This window comes from Balaenoptera ricei, chromosome 12, assembly GCF_028023285.1.
Source record: "Balaenoptera ricei isolate mBalRic1 chromosome 12, mBalRic1.hap2, whole genome shotgun sequence".
NCBI lineage: Eukaryota > Metazoa > Chordata > Mammalia > Artiodactyla > Balaenopteridae > Balaenoptera > Balaenoptera ricei.
In genome coordinates this window covers 71457104-71481852 of record NC_082650.1, presented here as the reverse complement: position 1 = coordinate 71481852, position 24749 = coordinate 71457104, and the positions used below count along the sequence as shown (strand labels likewise).

At 37.3% G+C, this 24749-nt stretch overlaps 1 protein-coding gene across 3 annotated transcripts in view; it reads right to left on the bottom strand.

Moving 5' to 3' along the window:
• The window catches only part of SNX14 (sorting nexin 14), a 73331-nt gene that overhangs the window by 5286 nt on the left and 43296 nt on the right, over positions 1 to 24749 (bottom strand). For all 3 annotated transcript variants that reach the window (XM_059941709.1, XM_059941710.1, XM_059941711.1), the window contains 9 exons: positions 19723 to 19924; positions 10095 to 10178; positions 8599 to 8699; positions 6453 to 6564; positions 4287 to 4327; positions 4040 to 4159; positions 1426 to 1549; positions 985 to 1149; positions 712 to 807 (listed from right to left, as the gene is read on the bottom strand). In XM_059941709.1, the coding sequence (XP_059797692.1) occupies positions 712 to 807; positions 985 to 1149; positions 1426 to 1549; positions 4040 to 4159; positions 4287 to 4327; positions 6453 to 6564; positions 8599 to 8699; positions 10095 to 10178; positions 19723 to 19924 (1045 nt within the window). The remainder of the gene's footprint in view (positions 1 to 711; positions 808 to 984; positions 1150 to 1425; positions 1550 to 4039; positions 4160 to 4286; positions 4328 to 6452; positions 6565 to 8598; positions 8700 to 10094; positions 10179 to 19722; positions 19925 to 24749) is intronic.

Sequence of the window (24749 nt, the reverse complement as noted above, 5' to 3'; positions counted from 1 at the left end):
AATTGCTTACTAGACATTTCCTCCTGAATAATGTATAGGCACTTCACATTCAAAATGCCCTAAACTAAATATCCTCTGCTTTGACCTCCTGACGTTTTTTCCTCATGTTTCCCATCTCAGTAAGAGGTTACTACCATTCATTCATTTAGTGGTCCAAGCCTACCTCCTTTATAAGAGAGGGGATCACCCTCCTCCTTTGAGATACTATGTAACTTGAACATGGCTCTACAATCACATGTATGTTTTGTTTGTATGTCTACCTTCCTGCCAGACTGAGCTACCCAAGTACGATTTTTATATCCCTTGCACTCTGCATAGTGCCTGGCACATGGAACGTGCTCAATAAACTTGGGATGAATGAATGAATTCTGACCTTTCACTCACACACACTAGTTTAGCTCTTCTCCTGGTGAAGTGCTTGAGCAGCAGGACTCCAGCTGTCCCACAAACCTATCACTTTGATCAGTCTGATTCTAAGTTATTGAAAGAATCCGACGATTGTGTGAGTAGAAACAGCCCTACCTTAAAGTTCTTAGTGCTAACATCATAAAAACCAAATTTTATTTAACCAATTGAGTTAATTTTAATTGGTTTTGGTAACTATTTCTAAAATAAAAACTCACAGTAAAAATTAGCCTCAATAATTGCTATACATCATGACCTCAAAAGAGTGCTAATCTATATTAAACTACTTTTTAAATATTACATTACCTGGAATGTAATTCATCATTTCTTCAAAAGTCTGTTTTGCTCGTTTTTGTTTATCTTGGAGAGAGCGAGGTTCAGTGTTTTCACAAAATACAGCATCTAAAAAGAGACGAAAAGAAACATTTGCTGGAATTTTCACCTATTACATACAAAGTATTTCCTCATGGTAGAAATACTAATAAAGCAAAGAAAAGCAAGACTTTTCGCTCTTTTAGGTCTAATTAAAATCCTTAAGAGTACTCAGAACATGAAACAAACACATGAGAAAATACAAACCTCTGAGAAGTGTTATGAGTGAAACCAAACGGTGCTCCTGAAATAACTGTTCTAGTTTACAATGAAGATAGTAATCAGTGTACATTTCCAGGGTGTTTTTAAAGAGGATTCGAGTTCCCATTAAGAGATGATGAAGCCAGTCAGGAACCTGGAAAACCACCCGTCCTGAGAAGGATCACACAGAACACTTCATTAAGGTAAACAGATAATCTGAACATTTTCCAATGTGAAAAATACAAATGGTCAATATTTTATTTGCAAACACTATTAACTTTAATATGTTCAAGATCAATTATATACATTGAATTCTTATTTTAAAAAGTACCTTCAATTAAAACAAAATTATAATGGGGCAATACTCAAGAGCATTAATTTGCATCACAGAAAAAATATAATACATGAATGAAAAACAGGTTTTAACAGTAACCACAGATATCTTACCTACGTACATCAGGTAATCATAGACTCCTTCTAAAGTCATCATTTCCATAAAATAATTCTGATTTTGCTTTCTTTCTGTATTCTCAGCACGGTTTGCATTATTCTTAAACAGATCATTGAAAAGCTAAAGTAAAAGTTGAAATAATAAAAAATATAGTTTATTACACCTGCTGATAATAATTACTAAGGGTAAAGTGATACAGAGCAAAGGCGTTTAAACTCTGTCCAATCAAAAGAGATTTAAAAAACCCCTACAATATCAGAGAGGTTAAGATCTGCCCCCAAAATTCCACATTTACACCCAAATTGAATTAAAAAATACAATATTTTGGGGAGGCCAAAATATTAAATAAAAATCTACTTTCATTTTAGACGTAACAGAAAATTCATTATCCATAAAGAACCCCTCTGATTTGTTTACACCAAAAGGAGCAAATGAACATATCTATATAAAGATGTATAAAAACATCAGTAATAGCTAATTTTAATTCTAACATGATTTAAAGATTATAAATCACTATTTAATTAAAGGATGTTTAGAGGTGAACATTAAGCTTTAAGCAAAGTTTATTTGGACAATAATATTCAAAGCTCAGAAAGGCCTAATATATGAGACAAAAACAAGATATGAAGAATTACTTATAGCAAAAATGTTAAAATGCAACTAAATCTCAGCCCTACTTACCCCAAAAATATGCCAAAAAAAAAAGAGTCTATTATCATTAATAATAATCAAATAGCAGAAATTAAGGAACTAAAAAAAAACTGATAGGGAATTCCCTGGTGGTCCAGTGGTTAGGATTCCGTGCTTTCATTGCCAAGGGCCCGGGTTCGATCCCTGGTCGGGGAACTAAGATCCTGCAAGCCGCGCTGTGTGGCCAAATAAATAAATAAATAAATAAATAAATCTAAAACAATTTTTTTAAACTGATAGAAAAGACCAACAAAACCAAATGATAAAATGGACAAAGCCTTTGGCAAGATTGATCAAAAAAGAAAAAAGGAAAGAAAAAGACAAAAAATGTCAGGAATAAAAGGGGACATAACTATAGATGTCAGAGAAAACAAAAAGAAAAAATGATATTATTGACAACTTCAGGCCAAAATTTTTCAAATTTAGATAAGATGGAGAATTTTTTAAAAATATAACCTATCAAAATCTGACTCATGAAATAATGAACCTGAAGAATATTATAATCATAAAAGAAATTAAATTGGTTGTAAAAAAAAAAAAACTTCCCACAAACAAAACTTGAGGCCTAAATGACTATCAACAAGTTATCACTTATTTAAAGCACTAATAATTCCAATTATAATTCTACCAGCAAATAGAAAAAAGTTAATATAACTTTAATACCAAAACCTGACAAGGATACAATGAAAAAGAAAAATTATAGACTAAGTACACCCATAAACATGGACTTAAATTTCCTTAACCTCATAAGGGATTTCTACAAAAAAAGCTACACCATTTATTATTTAATGGTGAAACACTGCAATCATTCCCTTTGTATAGCAGGTCCTAGCCATGAATGAAAGAAAACTGCCATCATTTGCACGTGTAAATCTAAAAGAATTAATAGATATGTTACTAAAATTAATATAAGTCTAGCAAGATTATTGAAATAAAAATCAATACACAACCATCAACTGTATTTCTGTTTACCAACAATAAACCTATAAAGTGAAAAAAATTAAAGATACCCTTTAGAGTAATAAGCAAAATGAAGGGTTTTTTTTTTGGCAGGGGAACTGTTCTTTGAGCTCACATAGCTCCCCATACTGGGTCCTGCTCTGGCACTGAACTAAGCTTCTTGCAGACAGGTAATTTATCTTTATATTCCCAGTGCCTAGCACTCCATAGCAGGCACACAATAAAGTACTTGTTTAATGAATGGATGAAATATTTTATAAGCCATTAAAATTACATAATACCAACAAATAAATATATTATAGCAATTAATTCCTTGATTACTGGAAGTTGGTGATTTACAACTTAAGAAAACCACTTTTAAAAATTCCCCAAAAGACACAAATGATAGTTTACGAATACAGTTTCTCAAGAATCACTTACCCTGGGCTTCCCCGGTGGCACAGTGGTTAAGAATCTGCCTGCCAATGCAGGGGACACAGGTTCGAGCCCTGGTCCGGGAAGATCCCACATGCCGCGGAGCAACTAAGCCCATGCACCACAACTACTGAGCCTGCGCTCTAGAGCCTGCGAGCCACAACTACTGAAGCCCATGTGCCTAGAGCCCATGCTCCGCAACAAGAGAAGCCACCACAGTGAGAAGCTCGCACACCACAACGAAGAGTAGCCCCTGCTCGTCGCAACTAGAGAAAGCCTGCGCGCAGCAATGAAGACCCAACACAGCCAAAAATAAATGAATAAAATAAATAAATTTATAAAAAGAGAAAAGAAAAAAGAAACACCCCGTTTAAAGCAAAGAACGAAACAACTACATATACTCCTTATACTGTACAATTAATTTCCACATAAGGAATATATAAAGTCCCATCCATTTCATTAACACAGGATTCTCCCTATAATGGAAAAGTCATCTCAAGTAGGACAGCTTCAAACTTAATGGCTCTCTGAGGCAATGCACAGTACCTTCTTATTATTTTCTGAAGTAGGGCTGAGAATGGTCAGTTCTGGTTTACTTGGTTTAGGCTTTGGAGATTCACAAGAATTAATGAAATTCATGATGAAAGGTTCCAAATGCTGACCTTTCTGTGGAGATCATGGTATAAAAATCAAGATTATGATTTTCATTATCATATAACCCATTAAAATTTATTGCTATTTAAATATGCTTATAACTATCATTTTATAGAATGCACATAAATCAGTTATTCACCTCTTTTATTAGTTTTCCAGGAACAGACTTTATAATTTTCCCTGCAATTAAAAGTAAAATATTAATTTTAACAAGGCATAATATACCTCATAACTGCTCATATAAATACTTTACTAGGTAATTTAAAACACTAAACAGCCAAGTAAAAAGCAAAATGGTAAAAAAATATTTATAATTGACCATTTCATGCTTAACAAAAATTTACAATAAATTAGGTAGTCTTAACTGTTTATAGATACAACATTTGGGATACTTTAAAGTAATCCAGTGGGGTGAGAGGCAGGTGAAGGGCTGGAACAAGTCAAGTGTCAATAACTATTGAAGGGATAAGGAGTTCACTACACAAATCTCTCTACTTTTGTGTATATCTGAAATTTTCCATTGAAATGTTTTCAAAACATTTTAAGCAATGGTGAATATATAAAGATATCTAAAAGTATGCAAAAGTTAGTCAAAAGGAAAAAGAAGTTCTAAAAATTGCTACACTATTTAAATTGGCTATTTGAATAGTTTGCATTCTCAGCTTTAGATTAAGAATATATATTCTAATCCTGTTTGCCAGAATTTTGTCTTGATCGTATCTCCAGGTTCCTTTATTATAAAATATCAAACATCATGAGATTTTCTCAAGCATTTAGAAATGACTGTAAAAATCAGTCAAAGTTGATTAATGTAACTTAAATTTCTTTCAGTCCGGTTTAGAAAAAAGTAGACTCTAATGGCAATAGCAAAAGGCATCTTAATGAAAAATAACATAGAGATTGTTTTATAACATGCAAACCTCCAACCCTCTCACCAGGCTACTTCTCCTTTGGTACCCCCATAAATTACTCCTCCCACCTCAGAATTACCCAAGTTCTTTGAATTACAGTGTTGCATCCTGTGCTTCTCTCTTCTACATGCTCCTCCTGAGCCAAATGTTTTGCTCAATCTGATTTCAAGTAACATACAAATCTCTATTCTGCGCCTCTCTCCTGGCCTCTCCTAGCTTATAAAACATCCTCAACTGGATTCTATAAACTCAACAAGTTCAGAACTACTCTAAATTTATTCCGTATCTCAGCAAGTAACAGCATTCATCCAGTTGTATAAACAGAAACCTGGATCATCATTTTTTTTTATTTTGGAGACTTGATTAAATGTTTATTCATTTTAATTTTGCCTTTTTAAACATTTTGAAGCCAATATATTGTGTTTTCCACATCTGAAATATTTTTTTTTAATTTTATTATTTTTTGATCATTTCTTCTTCAGTCAAACCTAGTCAATAACCAGGTCTACCCAATTCTATCTCCTAAACATTATGTATAACCAAATACAAAATGTTCTCACATTTTCCCTCGATAAGACACACACCAAATATTCTGGCTCAACTATATGTATTAATTTGGAGAGATACAGATGAAAGCCAAATGCCCACTTGTAATATTTATGCATTTAGTTCTATATATACTTAAGATGACATTAATATAAAATATATTTAGAAATACTGCTTCTCTTCCATTATGATATTTAACAATTTTATTCAAACTTTTCCAGCTTATCTTATTGCTTAGTCTATACTGAACTTTATATAAAAGGAATCATGCTGCATACCTTCTTCTGCCTCTTGCTTCTTTCATTCAACATCATGTTTTTAAGATTATCAACACTGTTCCAAGCAGCTGTGTGTCATGGGTATTCATTGCTCTAAGTATGCATTTTGTGAAACTACTATAATTTATATGTCTACTCTATTGCTGATGAACATTTGCATTATTTCCAGTTTAGGCTACTATAAGCAGTGCTGCTAAGAACATTCTTAAATATGAATACAAGATTCTCTAGAGTGTATATCTCAGAGAGGAACTGCTGGGTCATTCAGTTTTATACCAAACTGTTTTTCCAAGTGGTTTTCCTTTTTTTCTTAATTGAAGTATAGTTGATTTACAATATTATATTACTTGCAGGTGTACAACACAGTGATTCAATATTTTTATAGATTATACTCCATTAAAGTTACAAGTGGTTTTCAAATTTATATTCCCATTAACAGTGTATAAGAAGTCCTTCAGAGTTTTGATACATGGCTTCACTCTATAAATTATTTTTCTAAATTAATCTGAAAATACTGCTTCTTTTCTTTTCAGTTTATCCTCTTCTATATGATTATTTAAATTGACTTACCAAGATTTACGTCTGGTAGTATCTTATCAAGAAATTGTGTTTCCCCACCATTGGGGGAGAGAAAATCTGCCAGAAGTTGACTATTACTCAATTCTGGATGCTGCAGAAGTTTCTTGATGAACAAAAACAGAAAAAAAGGGGGAAAAAAAACAGTTTTAACAATCTAGAAGAGTGATGAAAACTACATTAAAATGATTTTTTTGACCAAGAAAACAATTTTAAATCCTCAAAAGCTATTTTATATTCAGAATAATAACAAAGCACATTTACAGAAAGAATAGCATCATATAACAGGGTAAGACCTCTGTAGTCAGACATGAATGGGTTTGAATTCTGCTCTTCCATTTGCTAGCTAGGTGTCCCCAGAAAAGTTCGTATATTGCCTAAGAGTCAGTTTCCTCATGTGTAGAATGAAGATAACACTACCTACTTATAGTGTTGTTAGATAAGGCACAGTATCTGATACACAGGAAGGAAGATTAAACATTAGCTAATATTATTTCTCAGTTTCTCAACTATAAAATAAGTACTACAATATCATACATCTATCTTGATAATTAAAGGAAGCTGGTATAAAGGGTTTTGCAGAGAACTAAACATGGAAATGTGAAATAACTTGGAGACTCTGTTGCCTGATCTGCTTGCAACACTATTTTTTCTTACAAGACAAACTGACGTTTTAAAGCGAGATTTAACCCAGTCTTACCTAATATTCAGTTTTGTAACTATGAAAGAGTTAAAAATGAAATACCAGTACTGCAACATTTAACTCCATATTACCAAAAAATATTTCTTCTAGAATGAGGTTCTCTAGTTCTTAGAAAGAATTAGTCGGTTCAAATAATGGGTTTAATGATATCAACAAAACCACAGGTTAACACTAGCATATGCTGTGTTCAAATATCCTTGCAATAGTTAATGTTTATATCATATTTCAATTTTCATACCACCAAAAAGTTATGAAAAAAATACTTTCTGGGTTGAGGCTCAAATACAGAAAATATAATGTAAACATCCCTTTACACTGTTGAATATTTTTAATTTAAAAAGTACTTATTGTTGGCTAAAAGGCATCCAAATTTAACTGAATTAACAATTAAAACTACAAAATTCCATGTCCAAATAAAGGAGATTTTAAATTTTTTTTATTTTTTTATTTTTGGCTGCGTTGGGTCTTCATTGCTATGCACAGGTTTCCTCCAGTTGTGGCGAGCAGGGGCTACTCTTCATTGCAGAGCGCAGGCTTCTCATTGTGGTTGCTTCTCTTGTTGCGAAGCAAGGGCTCTAGGCATGCAGGTTTCAGTAGTTGTGGTACGTGGGCTCAGTAGTTGTGGCACGTGGGCTTAGCTGCTCCACGGCATGTGGGATCTTCCCAGACGAGGGATCAAACCCATGTCCCCTGCACTGGCAGGCAGATTCTTAACCAGTGCACCACCAGGGAAGTCCAGGAGATTTTTAAAAAATAAAACAAAAAAGATTATCCAGTTTTTGGTCTTATTCACTTGATTAAAGAAAAATGGTCATTAATTTTAGAGGAGTCTCAAGTAGGTAACTTTTAAGCAGACTGCACCAACAATGGAAATAGCAATTACATTGTTTACACAACACAATGTGCACACACTGAGAAAAACGGAATTCAATTCCAAGTGGTGAATGGTAGAGAGTCAGGAGATCCCAAGTAATTTAAAAAAAATGTACAATTGCAAAAAAAAAAAAAAAATTAATAAAACAAGAGGGAAAAATTCCAGAGTTCAGAAAGGGCTAAACACAAAATCAAACAAAAAATAAGAAAAAAACCCCCAAAAAATCCAGTATTCTTAGAATGCATTTAATGTTTCACATCAAAAGTTTTTTCTTCCTCTCTCTCTCACTCTCTTTTTCTCTCTCTAACTTCCCACATCAAAAGTTTTAAACTATGCCCAATACAAGACTTTTTTCCGCCGAGAAAATATATGGTATTTCACTGGTTATCAAATTATTTTAAAAAAAGTACTCTTAATAATTCATTTCCACATGGGAAAAAATTTTTTTAATAAAGGAATTCTAGAAATCCACATTGACAGGTATTGTAAGACACAGCACATGTGTATGTACAAGAGAAAAAGAGACAAATCAGAGGATGTTTTAAATTAAGTTGGAGCTGTACCTGTAGATATTCCTGAAACTCTTCTCTCTTAGACTTTAAGAACTCATAATTTTTGGGGCCAATGATCCTCTTGGAAGGAAGCTGGGCATCAGGAAATGTGCCTGGAATTAATAATATGAAAGTTTTTACTATGTTCTGCTATTATTTTTAAAACCTAATTTATAATTTACTATGGCAACTTCAGATTCCCAGTGCTGCCTTGTAGAGATGTGGCATTATCCTTTATATAATTTTGACAAAATCAGAGCGCTTCAAAAGTCAGAAGACCAGACCAAAGAACTTGAGTCTACTGATATCCAAAATACCACCACCCTTCGTTGACACAGATTTATTTAGCTCTCTATACTAGTAAAAAAGCTTCAAAAACTTATCATGAGATTATTTTGAAATTGGTGGGATTCTATTAGACAAAATCTTACTGAAGAAATACCTACTCTCTCAGGGAGAAAATGGCAGCATTTTGCCAATGCTATTATATAAGCTTAAAAACAAAATTTAAAAACCATGGACATGTTTTCTCAGATAGGGTCAACTTTGGACATTTTAGTACCAAAAAGGAAAAATATTGTTGGGAATCCAACCAACTTTGATTGGTCCAGGATTTTAAATTACGGAGATAAATGATCTTTTCTCAACTCTAAATCAAAAGGAAAAGTCTGAGAGAAAGACCAAGACAAGGATGGCATTGTACCAGACTGGCAAAGGCAAAGAGAAAACCATTTAAGGACAAGTACAAACTCAAAATCTAGACAAAAAAGTATGGAGTGGGACCTTGTATTTTTTATCTTTCTAAAATCTCCTTATTGTGGGTTTTGTTCTTATAGCAGAGTAGAGAAGTTTCCCTGCCCTTTACAATTCAGAACCAACCTGAATTTGGATCAGGGGACACTCCACAGAACTTTTCTAAAATCAAAAGATTCAGAATACACAATTCAAGCTCAGCAATTTACATACAAAATGACTAGAAATGCTTTATGACTAGAAACCTAATATTAACTAAAATAAATGGACAGATAAGAGAGAGACTGAGAGGTGACAGGAAGACTGAAAAGAAAGAGTGCTCTGCTTTTCCGATTGATCTACCCTTAAAAGAAACACACAACTACAAGGTTTTTTTTCCATATCGAAATCTAAGAGCTAAATCAAAACATTTGTCATGTTGCATAGAAACATGTTTACCACAGAAGATGATGGCAAAAGAAAAGAGCAACTCAAATGCCTGGTTTAAATTCTCTGCCACTGTCTTTTAAATTTTAATATCATTATTGCTTGAAAAGCAATAAATTTGCACTGTAAAAACTTTAAAAATATAAATAAGCAGAAATGAGATAAAAACAGTATATTCCTATTATCACTAGTAGTGTACACAAGTGTCACTGTTACATTTCCTTAGTACAGTTACTTAAAATTAGAAAGTAATTTCAGAAAGCTGGTTCAACATCTTTCAAGAAGGCTAATGCTGAAATATAATGTTTTATACAAAAAGGACAACATACCATGAAATTCTGTTAGTTTTGATTCAAGTACATAGAATTCAAGGTATCTTCTATAGACAGACCAATGTTCAGGCTCATGCCCAACTGTAAAATGAATGAATACACACTGAGAAATAAACAATTTTACAAACTACTACAAAAAGAATGCACTATTTATAACATTAAGTATACAAAGCTGGAAATTATTCCAGTCTTAATAATTTATTATTTCTTGGGAATTCCCTGGAGGTCCAGTGGTTATGACTCCACACTTCCACTGCAGCGGGCATAGGTTCGATCCCTGGTCAGGGAACTAAGACCCCGCGTGCCGCGTGGCACAGCCAAAAATAATAATAATAATTTATTATTTAGTGGCATCAAATCATTAACATATTTTACCCCATACTTTAATTTGAAGTTACTTAGAAGAGATTGATAAATTTCACCTATTTATGAGGTTACTGCAATAATATACATATTATTTCCTACAACAGAATCAGAGAGCTTACAGAAACTTCAAAAAAGTATGTAATTACACTTAATTTTTAAATGTCACAAAAATAATGCATTTAATAAAAATTTGTACTCCATTTTGGAGGTCTCAAATACTTAACAACTGTCCTGATCTAATGCAGTACAGAACAGCGCTATCCAAGAGAACTTCCTGCAATTCTGAAAATGTTCTATATTATCTGAACTAACATGGTAGCTATTAGCCACACATTGCTACTGATCACTTGAAATGTGGCTAGTGTAAGGAACTGAAATTTTAATATTAATTTAATTTTAACTGCCACACGTAGCTAGTGACTAGAAAGTTGGACAGCACAAAGCAAAGGTTTAAAGAATGAGTCGGGTCACGTTGCCTATTTCGATCCCAGCTCCCCCATTCACTAACTATGTGAATTTGAACAAACACCTAACCTCACTGTGCTTTAGTTTGCTTATAATAAAAATAATTGTACCTCTTACATTAAATAATCTACCTTGAGTACTTTTTGTACAGTGCACAGCACACAGTAAGCACCCCAAAAATGTTAATGCCTATTATTAGCAACTCATGTCATCCTAGCATAAATTTGGAAATGGAGTGGATCGAGTTAACTAAACCCACAACAACCCAAAAACAACACCTGTATTCAGGAAAACCAACCTGATACAGTTACAGCCTACAAAAAGAAAATCCTATTTTTCTTCTTCAACACTGATCTTAAAAGATCTATATTATATTTAGTTTTGGTTTTTAAAATCCTGAAATTGCTATTCTGCTACACATAAAAGATCAATGTAGTATTTAAATGATACACTTTTTTTTCCCTCTCATACGGCACGGCTTCCTGAGAGCACATTACATTGACAGTAAAAGTCTGCAGCACTGCTGACAAAAATTATCTTAGAATACAAGTTTTAAGATATTTTCATTTTCATTTTATGTTAAATTAAGCCAAACTTTTAAAAATAAAAGCAGAAAAATTAAAGACGGTTGTCCAAAAGGCAAAAACAAAGGCATACTCCCAAAATATTTTAAAGTATATCATATATGAAACTTTCAAAAGGTGATAAACATTACTACATCTCTACATAAATTTTATATGGGGGGGTCCCAAGATGGCAGTGCAGGAAGATGCTAGACTCAGTACCTCCAGCAGACACACCACACTTACAGCTACATATGGGTCATTTCCCTCTGAAAAAGGTCTAAAAATCAGATGAACCACTTCTCCACAACAAACGATAAAAGCACCACATCGAGACAGGTAAGAAAGGCAGAGACACAATCTTGGCAAAAACCTTACCCCCAGCACAGCAACACACAATAGAGAGGGATCTCACCAGTTTGGTGCTTCTCCCGGAGGAGTGAGGGAGTTGCTGCCCACAACGGGCACCCCAATCCCTGGGATCTACACTGGAGAGGTGAGCCCCCAAAATGCCTGGCTTAGAAAACCAATGGGGGACTTCCCTGGTGGCGCAGTGGATAAGAATCCGCCTGCCAATGCAGGGGACACAGGTTCGAGCCCTGGTCCAGGAAGATCCCACACGCCGCGGAGCAGCTAAGCCCGTGTGCCACAACTACTGAGCCTGCGCTCTAGAGCCCGTGAGCCACAACTACTGAGCCCACGCGCCATAACTACTGAAGCCCACACGCCTAGAGCCCGTGCTCCGCAACAAGAGAAGCCACGGCAATGAGAAGCCCTCGCACCACAACAAAGAGCAGCCCCCGCTCGCCGCAACTAGAGAAAGCCCGCGTGCAGCAACGAAGATCCAACGCAGCCAAAAATAAATAAAATTAAAAAAAAAAAAAAGAAAACCAATGGGACTGACATTCAAGGGACCCAAAGTGCTATAGGAAACTGAGATTCCCCTTTTAAAAGGCTCTTGTGGGGTCTCACTCGCCCCAAGCCCCAGCAAAAAACAGCAGTTTGAAAAGTGCCTAGACTAGGGACTTCCCCTGGCGGTCCAGTGGTTAGGACTCCTCGCTTCCACTGCAGGGGGCCCAGGTTCGATCCCTGGTCAGGGAACTAAGATCCCGCAAGCCGCACAGTACGGCCAAAAAAAAAGAAAAGAAAAGAAAGTGCCTAGACTACACGTAAGAAGACTCGTTTGCTCATCTAAAAGCGTGCTGGAGGGGCAGGGGACAGCTGAAACTCTCCCAAGACACAGGCAGGGGCAGATGCCATTGCTGTCCCCCCACCTACCCTGCTAGCACAAGCAGACAAGCTTGGAAATGGCACCCCCCAGCCTTGCTCGGATAGGCAGGGGTAAGTGGTCGCAGCACTATCCCACTGCCTTGCTGAAGCCAGCGTGGTTGCAGCACTCCCTGGCTCCCGGGCTGTGGCTGGCAAGCGCGAGCAGCTGCAGCATTCTCCCCCTCCCCGCCTAAAGCCAGCTCACTCACATAGGCAAGGCACTCTCCCACTGCACTGCGGAGAGCTGTAGGCACACGCAGCCTTTCTGACACTGGCCAGCATGCCCTGCCCCCTACACTCACCAGCTGCCTTGCTGAAGCCAGCAGGTGTGTGCTATCCACACAGGGGACACCCCTTGATCACTTGGCCCCGGTGGCTAAGGGAGCTGGCAATACTGAGCTCCACGGGACTGTACCAGTTGGAAAGACAGTTCCTGGAAAGGCACACCGCCCCCCAGGGACAGCACAGGCAGCACACTAAATAAAACCCCAGTCTTCTTGTGAAAAAGGCCTATTTACTTAGCTTGGAGCTTCAGCCTGAGGGACAGGCTTCAGATTTTCCACACATCTAGGAGCTAAGGAGGAGCACCCAGAGAACATAAGCAGGGAGACACCATCCCTGCACACCCCCTTGGCCTCACTACAGCTCAATAAGAACTCTCAGGAGCTCATACACTCGTCTAAGCAACTATGCACCCAGAGGACACCTCCAGATCTCCTGGAATGGAGGCAGGTAGGGATTTTGACTGTGGCCCTGCAGGACTGTATATATCTGCCTACTTTAAAGGCTGCTGCCTAAGTGTCTGGCTTCCCATCAGCCTGAAACAAGGTGATAAATGGGATTCCTCCCCTTGGAACACTAATAGGTCTTGGCACACGTTCCATAACAGGGACATATCAAGAATAAATCAGGCAGTTTAGACAATCACAAAGGTTCAAAAGACAAAGAAGACCTAGGGCAAGGTTGAATTAGAGGACTAATCACCTACACAGGCCACTCTTCAAGACTGAGAGAGGTAGCTGTTTCCCCTAATACACAGAAACAAGCACAGAGTCAAGTAAAATGAGGAAATAGAGAAATAAGTTCCAAACAGAAGCACAAGACAAAAATCTCAGATTGATACAGAGATAAGTAATCTACCCGATAAAAACTTAAAGTAATGGTCATAAAAATGCTAACCAAACTTGGGAGAAGAATAGATGAACAGTGAGAACTTCAACAAAGAGACAGAAAATATAAGAAAGTACTAAACAGAAGTCACAGAGCTGAAGAATACAATAACTAAGCTGAAAAATATCCTAGAGGGATTCAACATCAGATGGGATGAAGCAAAGAACAGATCAGCAAGCAGAAAGACAAAGCAATGAAACTCACCCAGACAGAGCAGCAAAAAGAAAAAGGAATTTAAAAAAATGAAGATAACTTATGGGACCTATAGGATAATATCAAGTGAAATAACACTCGTATTATAGGGGTCCCAAAAGGAGAAGAGAAAAAGGGCCAGAAAAGTTATCTGAAGAAATAATGACTGAAAACTTCCTTAACCTGGGGAAGGAAACAGACGTCCAGGTCCAAGAAGCCCAGAGAGTTCCAAATAAGAGGGTCCTCCACAGATCTTTCCTGGATAGCCACAGCTCTATTCCTGGCTTCTGCTGAGATGATTGATCCATGAGTCACATGCCTGATCTCTTCAGCAAACCATTGTTCAGCCACACCCTTGGCTTTTTTACAGAGCATGATATATGGATAGTCTGAGAATTTTCCAAACCTTCAAGTTCTATTTTTTTTTTTTTGACTATCCCTATGTCTATTGTTTTTTTTAACACCTTTACTGGAGTATAATTGCTTTACAATGGTGTGTTAGTTTCTGCTTTATAACAAAGTGAATCAGCTATACATATACATATATCCCCATATCTCCTCCCTCTTGCATCTCCCTCCTACCTTCCCTATCCCACCCCTCTAGGTGGTCACAAAGCACTGAGGTGATCTCCCTGTGCTATGCGGCTGCTTCCTACTAGCTATCTATTTTACATTTGGTAGTATATATAAGTCCATGCCACTCTCTCACTTCGTCCCAGCTTACCCTTCCCCCTCCCCGTGTCCTCAAGTCCATTCTCTACGTCTGCGTCTTTATTCCTGTCCTGCCCCTAGGTTCTTCATAACCACTTTTTTTTTTTTTTTTTTTTTAGATTCCATATATGTATATGTTAGCATATGGTATTTGTTTTTCTCTTTCTGACTTACTTCACTCTGTATGACAGACTCTAGGTCCATCCACCTCACTACAAATAACTCAATTTCATTTCTTTTTATGGCTGAGTAATATTCCATTGTATATATGTGCCACATCTTCTTTATCCATTCATCTGTCGATGGACACTTAGGTTGCTTCCATATCCTGCCTATTGTAAATAGAGCTGCAATGATCATTGTGTTACATGACTCTTTTTGAATTATGGTTTTCTCAGGGTATATGCCCAGCAGTGGGATTGCTGGGTCATATGGTAGTTCTGTTTTTAGTTTTTTAAGGAACCTCGATACTGTTCTCCATAATGGCTGTATCAATTTACGTTCCCACCAACAGTGCAAGAGGGTTCCCTTTTCTCACACCCCCTCCAGCATTTATTGTTTGTAGATTTTTTGATGATAGCCATTCTGATTGGTGTGAGGTGACACCTCATTGTAGTTTTGATTAGCCAAAACAATCTTGAGAAAAAAGAACAAAGCTAGAGGGCTTCCCTGGTGGCGCAGTGGTTAAGAATCCGCCTGCCAATGCAGGGGACACGGGTTCGAGCCCTGGTCTGGGAAGATACCACATGCCATGGAGCAACTGGGCCCGTGAGCCACAATTGCTGAGCCTGCGCGTCTGGAGCCTGTGCTCCGCAACAAGAGAGGCCGCGATAGTGAGAGGCCCGCGCACCGCGATGAAGAGTGGCCCCCGCTTGCCACAACTAGAGAAAGCCCTCGCACAGAAATGAAGACACAACACAGCCATAAATAAATAAATAAATTTAAAAAAAAGAACAAAGCTAGAAGTATCATGCTCCCTGATTTTAAACTGTACTACAAAGCTATAATAATCAAACCAGTATGGTACTGGCATAAAAACAGACACATAGATCAATGGAACAGAAGACAGAGCCCAGAAATAAACCCACACATATATGGTCAATTAATTTATGACAATGGAGGCAAGAATATACAGTGGGGAAAGGAGAGCCTCTTCTGTCCTTTAATAAGTAAACATTGTTGAGCAGCAAACTCAAGTGGAGGAACAAACTCAAGTGTTTTCTACAAATAACTAGTCAGGACTCTTTAAAAAAGTGTCAAGTTCATTAAAGACAAGGGAAGACTGAGAAACTATCACAGAACATAGGAGACTAAGGAGACATGACTAAATTCAGTGTGGGACCCTGGGCTGGATCCTGAACCAGAAAGAGGGTATTAGTGGGAAAACTGGTGAAATTCAAATGAATATCCCATCAATGCTAATTTCCTGGTTTCAATCATTGTACTACGGTTTTATAAGATGTCAATACAAGGGGAAGCTGGGTAAAGGGTGTATGACAACTTTCTGTACTATTTTTTGCAACCTTTCTGTAACTGTCTTAGTCTGCTCAGGCTGCTATAACAAAACACCATAAACTGGGTGGCTTATTTTATTTTATTTTTTAAATTTATTTATTTTATTTAGTTATTTTTGGCTGCATTGGATCTTCATTGCTGTGCACGGGCTTTCTCTAGCTGTGTCGAGCAGGGGCTACTCTTCGTTGCGGTGCGCGGGCTTCTCATTGCGGTGGCTTCTCTTGTTGTGCAGCACGGGCTCTAGGCGCATGGGCATCTGTAGTTGTGGAGCACAGGCTCAGTAGTTGTGGCTCGCAGGGTCAGTAATTGTGGAGCATGGGCTTAGTTGCTCCGTGGCATGTGGGATCTTCCCGGACCAGGGATCGAACCCGTGTCCCCTGCATTGGCAGGCAGATTCTTAAACACTGCGCCACCAGTGTGGCTTATTTTTAAAAATTAAAATAAAAATAGGGATGTCCCTGGTGGTCCAGCGGTTAAGATTCCACGCTTCCAATGCAGGGGGCCTGGGTTCGATCCCTGGTCAGGGAACTAGAGCCCACATGCAGCAACTAAGAGCCCACATGCCACAACTAAAGATCCCACATGCTGCAACTAAAGATCCCGCATGCGGCAATGAAGATCCCACACACGGCAGTGAAGATCTCGCGTGCTGCAACTAAGATCCGGCGCGGTCAAATAAGTAAATAAATAAATAAAATTAGGGCTCCCCTGGTGGCTCAGTGGTTAAGAATCTGCCTGCCAACGCAGGGGACATGGGTTTGATCCCTGGTCTGGGAAGATCCCACATGTAGCGGAGCAACTAAGCCCATGTGCCACAACTACTGAGCCTGCGCTCTAGAGCCTGTGAGCCACAACTACTGAGCCTGTGCACAACTACTGAAGCTTGTGCTCTTAGAGCCCGTGTTCCACAACAAGAAAAGCCACCGCAATGAGAAGCCCGCACACCGCAACAAAGAGTAGCCCCTGGTTGCTGCAACTAGAGAAAGCCCGCGTGCAGCAACAAAGACCCAATGCAGCCAAAAATTAATAAATAAAAATAAATTTAAAAAAAATTTTTAAAAACTAAAATTAAAATTAATAAATGGTGTTGGGAAAACTGAACAGCTACATGCAAAAGAATGAAACTGGACCACTATCTTACACCATGTAAAAAAATTAACTGAAAATAAATTAAAGATTTGCATGAAAGACTTGAAACCATAAAACTCCTAGAAGAAAACACAGGTGGCAAGCTCCTTGGCATTGGTTTTAGAGATTTTTTTTTTTCATCTGACTCTAAAGGCAAGGGAAACAAAGCAAAAATAAACAAATGGGACTACAGCAAACAAAAAGCTTTTGCACAGTGAAGGAAACCATCAACAATACAAAAAGGCAATCTAATGAATGGGAGAAGGTACTTGCAAAGCATACATCTGATAAGGGCTTGATATCCCATATACATAAAGAACTCACACAATTCAATAACAAAAAAACCTATTAAAAAATGGACAGATGATCTGAATAGACATTTTTCCAAAGAATACATATAGATGGCTAACAGACACATGATAAGACGCTCAACATCACTAATCATAAGGGAAATGCAAATCAAAACCACAATGAGATACCACCTCACACCTGTCAGAATGGCCACTGTGAAAAAGACAAGAAATAACAAGTGTTGATGAGGATGTGGTAAAAAGGGAACCCTTGTGTACTGTCGGTGGGAATGTAAATTGGTGCAGTCACTATGGAAAACAGTATGGAAGCTCCTCAAAAAATTACAAACAGATTTACCATATCATCCAACAATTCCACTGCTGGGTATCTATCCAAAAAAACACTAATTTGAAAAGATATATGCACCCCTATATTCACTGCAGCATTATTTACAATAAACAAGACATGGAAACAACCTAAATGTCCATCAACAGATGAATGGATAGAGAAGATGTGGTATATGTATACAATGGAATACTACTCAGCCATTTAAAAAGAATGAAATCTTGCCATTTGTAACAATATGGATGGACCTTGAGGGTATTAAGCTGAATGAAATAAGTCAAAGAAAGACAAATAGCACATGATTTCACTTATACATGGAATCTAAAAAACAAAACAAACAAACCAAAACAAAATGCAGACTCATACAGAGATCAGATGGGTGGCTGCCAGAGGAGAAGGACAAAATGGGTGAAGGTGATCAAGTAGTACAAACTTCCAGTTATAAAATAAATAAGTCACAGGGATATAAAGTACAGCATGGGGAACACAGTCAATAATACTGTATTAACTTTGTATGGTGAAGGACGGTAACCAGACTTATTGTGGTGATCATTTTGCAGTGTATCCAAATGCAGAATCACTATATTGAATCACTATACTGTATCTAAAACTAATGTAATAATGTATGTCAATTATACCTCAATAAAAAGCAATTTATTTATATTGATAGGGATTTATATCTGAATAGTCAAACATTTTAAATAATTTTCTGAGAGCCAAGAACACTGAGAGAAGAGCCAGATTTTAAGTACTAGGCACAGCAAAGAATTGAATCCAGAAGTTAACTAGGGTATTCCTTTCCAAATTCTTTTTAACACTTAAAATTCCTATCAGCAGAAACAGCAGACAAAAGACGTAAGCGACTGTGTTTGAAACTGAAATGAAACTCTAATATCGACAAAGGTTTGTCTGTATACTTATTAAAATGCTGAGATAGAACAGCATCTAGCAAGACCGAACAGAAGTTACAGCAAAATCAAGTAGCAGTGACTCAGAACTGGACAGAACAAGATCCTGCCTGGTACTTAACTACAATAGGGAATATCATTGCTAGCTACTCTGAGCATTCTTCCTTCCCCATTCCTATACTTTATGTTCCTATGCATGAAACAGGATCAGCTTCTGAGAAAAATCAAACACCTAATACTCTTTGAAAAATAAATCAGGGGAATCATTAGCACTGACCTTTATATTATCACTTCGTCACTCTTCTCTCGAAACCATTTCCTAACCCTGTCACTTTTTCCTTCTTTCCTCACAGACTGTCCCCTCTTCCTGAGGTCAACTTTATTTTTCTGCTCATCATTCCCAAAATGTGCACAACTTAGATGTGTTTTTGCTTATACAGACTGCCCGCTCTCTTGGACAAAGCCCAGGGGGGTGAATATTTATCCTGCTATGGATGCTGTTTACCCCTGTCTCTACTATAACACACGGATAAAAGAAATAACCAAAAGAAAAAAGACAGCAAAACATAAAGAAAACTTGTAAAGTTGTGTTTGATCATATTTTTACCAATTATTATTAGCCCACAACAATGGAGGAGGAGAAATGCTGTCTTAATTGTTTTAATATCTGATTAGTGCTATATGCATTAATAATATTAATACCTGCTCTTCTATCATTTCTTTCAACATCAATACAAAACACCGGTATTCTCTCCTTTTTCTCCTTCCTTTCAGAGGAGGTATCTTCAAAAAAGTCTACATATGGAATGCTAATTTTCCATGCAGCAAGGTTTCGAGGAGTATTAGGTGTGTTCACAGCTTCCACTGGAGAATCATCTTCCATTACAACAATACCTTCTTCAATCTGGAAAAAAGTCATCAGAAAAAAAATTTAATACTTCCAGGACCTTTACACCTATAGCATATGAGATACAACTACAAAGTGATATGCCCATATAAAGTCTATCATTTTTTAATACTTTTGAAATTAAGTGATATAAAATTTTCTACTGAAAAGGTTAAGGATAAAAAACTAAAACTAACAAGTTACTAGCATCAACTCCAGGTTTTGTTGCATCACCAAGATATGAAAATTCAACAGAAAATAAGACACTTCAGCAATTACTGGAAAAGATATTAAAAATATACAAATACAGAAAAATATTTAACTCTGGTAATAAGAAGTAGAAATTACTGTACTGATATCTTTCATTTAGGAATGTAAAATTTTATGATAACAGCCACTGATGGAAACTGCACAGATAAACTGGATGTGCACTATATTGTTGGTTACAAGATACACTGGTACTATCCTTTTAGAAAGCATTTTGGCAATACACATTTATCAATGTAAGAAGCCATAAAACAGTTTCAACCAAGTTAATTCCATTTCTGGCAACTTATTCTAACACAAGCATTTATTTTAGACAAATTTTTTTAAACTGTGAAAAAGGCACAAGTGTAAATATATTCACTGCAGCATTAAATAATATAAAATTAGAAAAAAGGTCTGAAAGGGACCCACCTCTATAGAATTAAGATTGTTTTTTCATCTCCTGGCTTCTAAAATTTTAATAATATAAATATTTAAATAAATATTCTTTAAAATATTACTTGAAGAACAATTATTTTAAAAAAGCAGTGTTAAACATGTTCTAGAAATAAACATGCAGAAAGAAGGGGAAAAAAATGTCTGTACTTCATCAAATCGGAAAAGAATCTCTGAACTGGCACATTATAACACCTGGTCACCTAGACATCTCTGATTCATGTTAAAGGGGGCAAAATTTTACAGATAAAACACAAGCATCTTGAACACACTTTTTTAAGGAAATGAGTCAAAGGTTGTAGCACTTAAGAGAATTCTGAACAGTCTAGTCAGAGCAAACCAGTAGAGAAGAGGTATTTCTTTCCAGAATTCTAGCACCCTACCTTCACTCTCCATTCTACTCTCTTCCCACACCTGGTAGCCAACTCTCTTCTAAGTGAATTCTTTTCCTCTCCCACTAAGTCCCTTGGCAATTATCCCTTTTTCTGTTCCTGTCCTAAAATGGCTTTCTGTCACCCCTAATAAGACTGTTAAGAATCTTAGGAAGACTTCTTAATGCTCTGTTGAAAACAAAAATGTCTTCCAGGCCTAAAACAATGAAACTGTAAAAACAGATGATAAGTGTTGGTTCTTGCCTTTTGGGGACAAGGCTATCTCCTTACAAACCTGGAAGAAAAACAGAGAAGCATGTGTGAGGGAAACACCAACTCCACTGCTTGGAATCTGAGGTACAGGGCAGCATTTTCCATGGTTATTACAACTGTAATTTTGTTAACAGACTTGGCTTTTGAAAAGAAATGGTAAAATGAATCATAAAATGATAGAAAATTTAACAAGCTGACTAAAAGCCAAGAAATGGGACATTCTTAAATAAAAATCAATCTAAGAAACAAAATAGAAAAAAAATTCTTAGCAACATAAAAATATCAATAAAAGACAAAGGACAAAGTTTTATATTTTATTACTGCTACCATTTAAATGGTGTTTATATCAAAAAAAGTAAATGAAAAATCTCTAGGGCAATATTTCTCTAAGAATTTTCAGGGATTCCTTTAATATTATTTAAAAGTATATAACCAAAATTTTATAAAAAGGAAAACCAAGTGCTTTCTCATTTTCAAACAGATGTTCCCTCTACAAAGAAGATGGGGAATAAAACAGGCAGAGGATAAAAGGCAAAGAGATGTCCCCCTATTTCCTTGAGAAATACTATAATTTAACTCATTATTAGCTTTTCCTATGTGGGGATAACTGCCAATATACCAATGGGCATATTACGTTCCAGAAGTTTATTTGTGAATCAGTTCTGAACTTGGACAGAAATGCATTTTCAGACTGACCCAACCTTACATAGAAGACTGGTTACCAGGCCAGTATACATATGCCAATTTAACCTATAATTTATCTGATAGTATTAGAACACTGTATAGTATTTACTGCACTTACTGTGTGCTGGGCACTGTCCCAAGTGCTTCATATATATCACTTATTAATCCTCACAACACCCATATACAAGCTAGATACTATTATCCCCATTTCACATGTGAGGAAATTAAATCAAAATAAAATTAAGCAATTTACGCAAGGTCACATAGCAAGGAGGCACTGCTACCAAATGATCACGTCAAGTGGATCCTTTTTCTAAAAAAATAAAAATCTTCCAGGTCTCAATTTTGGATCACATACCACTTTAGCCCTGGCAGTGAGGCTGGCAATTTCCCTTTCCCATACACTTCCTAAACAAGGCAAAGGAGATTTCCCCGAGGTCCCACAGTTTAGAACTAGCACAGCACCCCCAAATCCTAAGTGGGACTATCTTGGTCTGGGTTAACACCCTAGCCACCTCCTGTCTTTTCTCTTCAGAGTACTAACGATTAGTTTGCCCTCTTACCCTACTTTCCATCATTACTATCTTTGCTGCCAATCAAGAATTTCCAAGACAACCCTCAGAATGGGAGAAAATATTTGCAAATGAAGCAACTGACAAGGGATTAATCTCCAAAATATACAAACAGCTCATGCAGCTCAATATCAAAAAAATAAATAACCCAATCAAAAAATGGGCGGAAGATCTAAATAGACATTTCTCCAAAGAAGACATACAGATGGGGCTTCCCTGGTGGCGCAGTGGTTGAGAGTCTGCCTGCCAATGCAGGGGACGTGGGTTCGAGCCCTGGTCTGGGAAGATCCCACATGCCACGGAGCAGCTGTGCCCGTGAGCCACAACTACTGAGCCTGCGCGTCTGGAGCCTGTGCTCCGCAACAAGAGAGGCCGCGACAGTGAGAGGCCCGCACAGAGCGATGAAGAGTGGCCCCTGGCTTGCTGCAACTAGAGAAAGCCCTTGCACAGAAACGAAGACCCAACACCACAAAAAATAAATAAATAAATAAATAGATTTTTTTGTTTTAAAAAAAGAAGACATCCAGATGGCCAAAAAGCAAATAAAAAGATGCTCAACATCACTAACTATTAGAGAAATGCAAATCAAAACTACAATGAGGTATCACCTCACACCAGTGAGAATGGCCTACATCAAAAAATCTACAGGGCTTCCCTGGTGGCACAGTGGTTAAGAATCTGCCTGCCAATGCAGGGGACACGGGTTCGAGCCCTGGTCTGGGAAGATCCCACATGCCGCGGAGCGACTAAGCCCGTGAGCCACAACTACTGAGCCTGTGCGTCTGGAGCCTGTGCTCCGCAACGGGAGAGGCCCGTGCACCACGATGAAGAGTGGCTCCCGCTCTCCGCAAATGGGGAAAGCCCTCGCACAGAAACGAAGACCCAACACAGCCAAAAATAAATATAAATAAATAAATTAATTAAAAAAAAAATCTACAAACAGGACTTCCCTGGTGGCCCAGTGGCTAAGAATCTGCCTGCCAATGCAGGGGACACGGGTTCGATCCCTGATCCAGGAAGATCCCACATGCCATGCAGCAACTAAGCCCGTGTGCCGCAACTACTGATCCTGTGCTCTAGAGACCGCGAGCCACAACTACTGAAGCCCGCATGCCTAGAGCCTGTGCTCTGCAACAAGAGAAGCCACTGCAGTGAGAAACCCGCACACTGCAACGAAGAGCAGCCCCTGCTTGCTGCAACTAGAGGAAGCCCGCACACAGCAACGAAGACCCAATGCAGACAAAAATAAATTTAAAAATTAAAAATTAAAAATCTACAAACAATAAATGCTGGAGAGGGTGTGGAGAAAAGGGAACCCTCCTACGCTGTTGGCAGGAATGTAAATTGGTACAGCCACTCTGGAGAACAGTATGGAGGTTCCTTAAAAAACTAAAAATAGAACTACCATATGACCCAGCAATCCCACTCTTAGGCATATACCTGGAGGAAACTATAATTCAAAAAGATACATGCACCCCAATGTTCACTGCAGCACTATTTACAATAGCCAGGACATGGAAGCAACCTAAATGTCCATCAACAGAGGAATGGATAAAGAAGATGTGGTACATATATACAATGGAATATTACTCAGCCATAAAAAAGAAAAAATAATGCCATTTGCAACAACATGGATGGACCCAGAGATTGTCATACTGAGTGAAGTAAGTCAGACACAGAAAGACAAATATCATATGATATCGCTTATATGTGGAATCTAAAAAAAAAAAAGCATACAAATGAACTTATTTACAAAACAGAAGTAGAGTCACAGATGTAGAAAACAAACTTATGGTTAATGGGATAAGGTGGGGGATAAACTGGGAGACAGACTGACATATACACACTACTATATATAAAATAGATAACTAATAAGAACCTGCTGTATAGCACAGGGAACTCTATTCAACACCATGTAATGGCCTATATGGGAAAAGAATCTAAAAAAAAAAAAAAAAGAGTGTATATGTGTATATGTATAACTCATTCGCTTTGCTGTACACCTGAAACTAACACAACATTGTAAATCAACTATACTCCAATAAAAATTAAACAAAAAACTATACTTCAATAAAAAATAAGTAAATAAAGACCAATAAAGAATTTCCTTCCTCCTAGGGCCACTATAAAACAAAACAAACTTTCTCAGCTTTTTAAAGATAGCCTCCTGGATTTGCCTGGTGGCGCAGTGGTTAAGAATTCACCTGCCAATGCAGGGGACAAGGGTTCGATCCCTGGTCC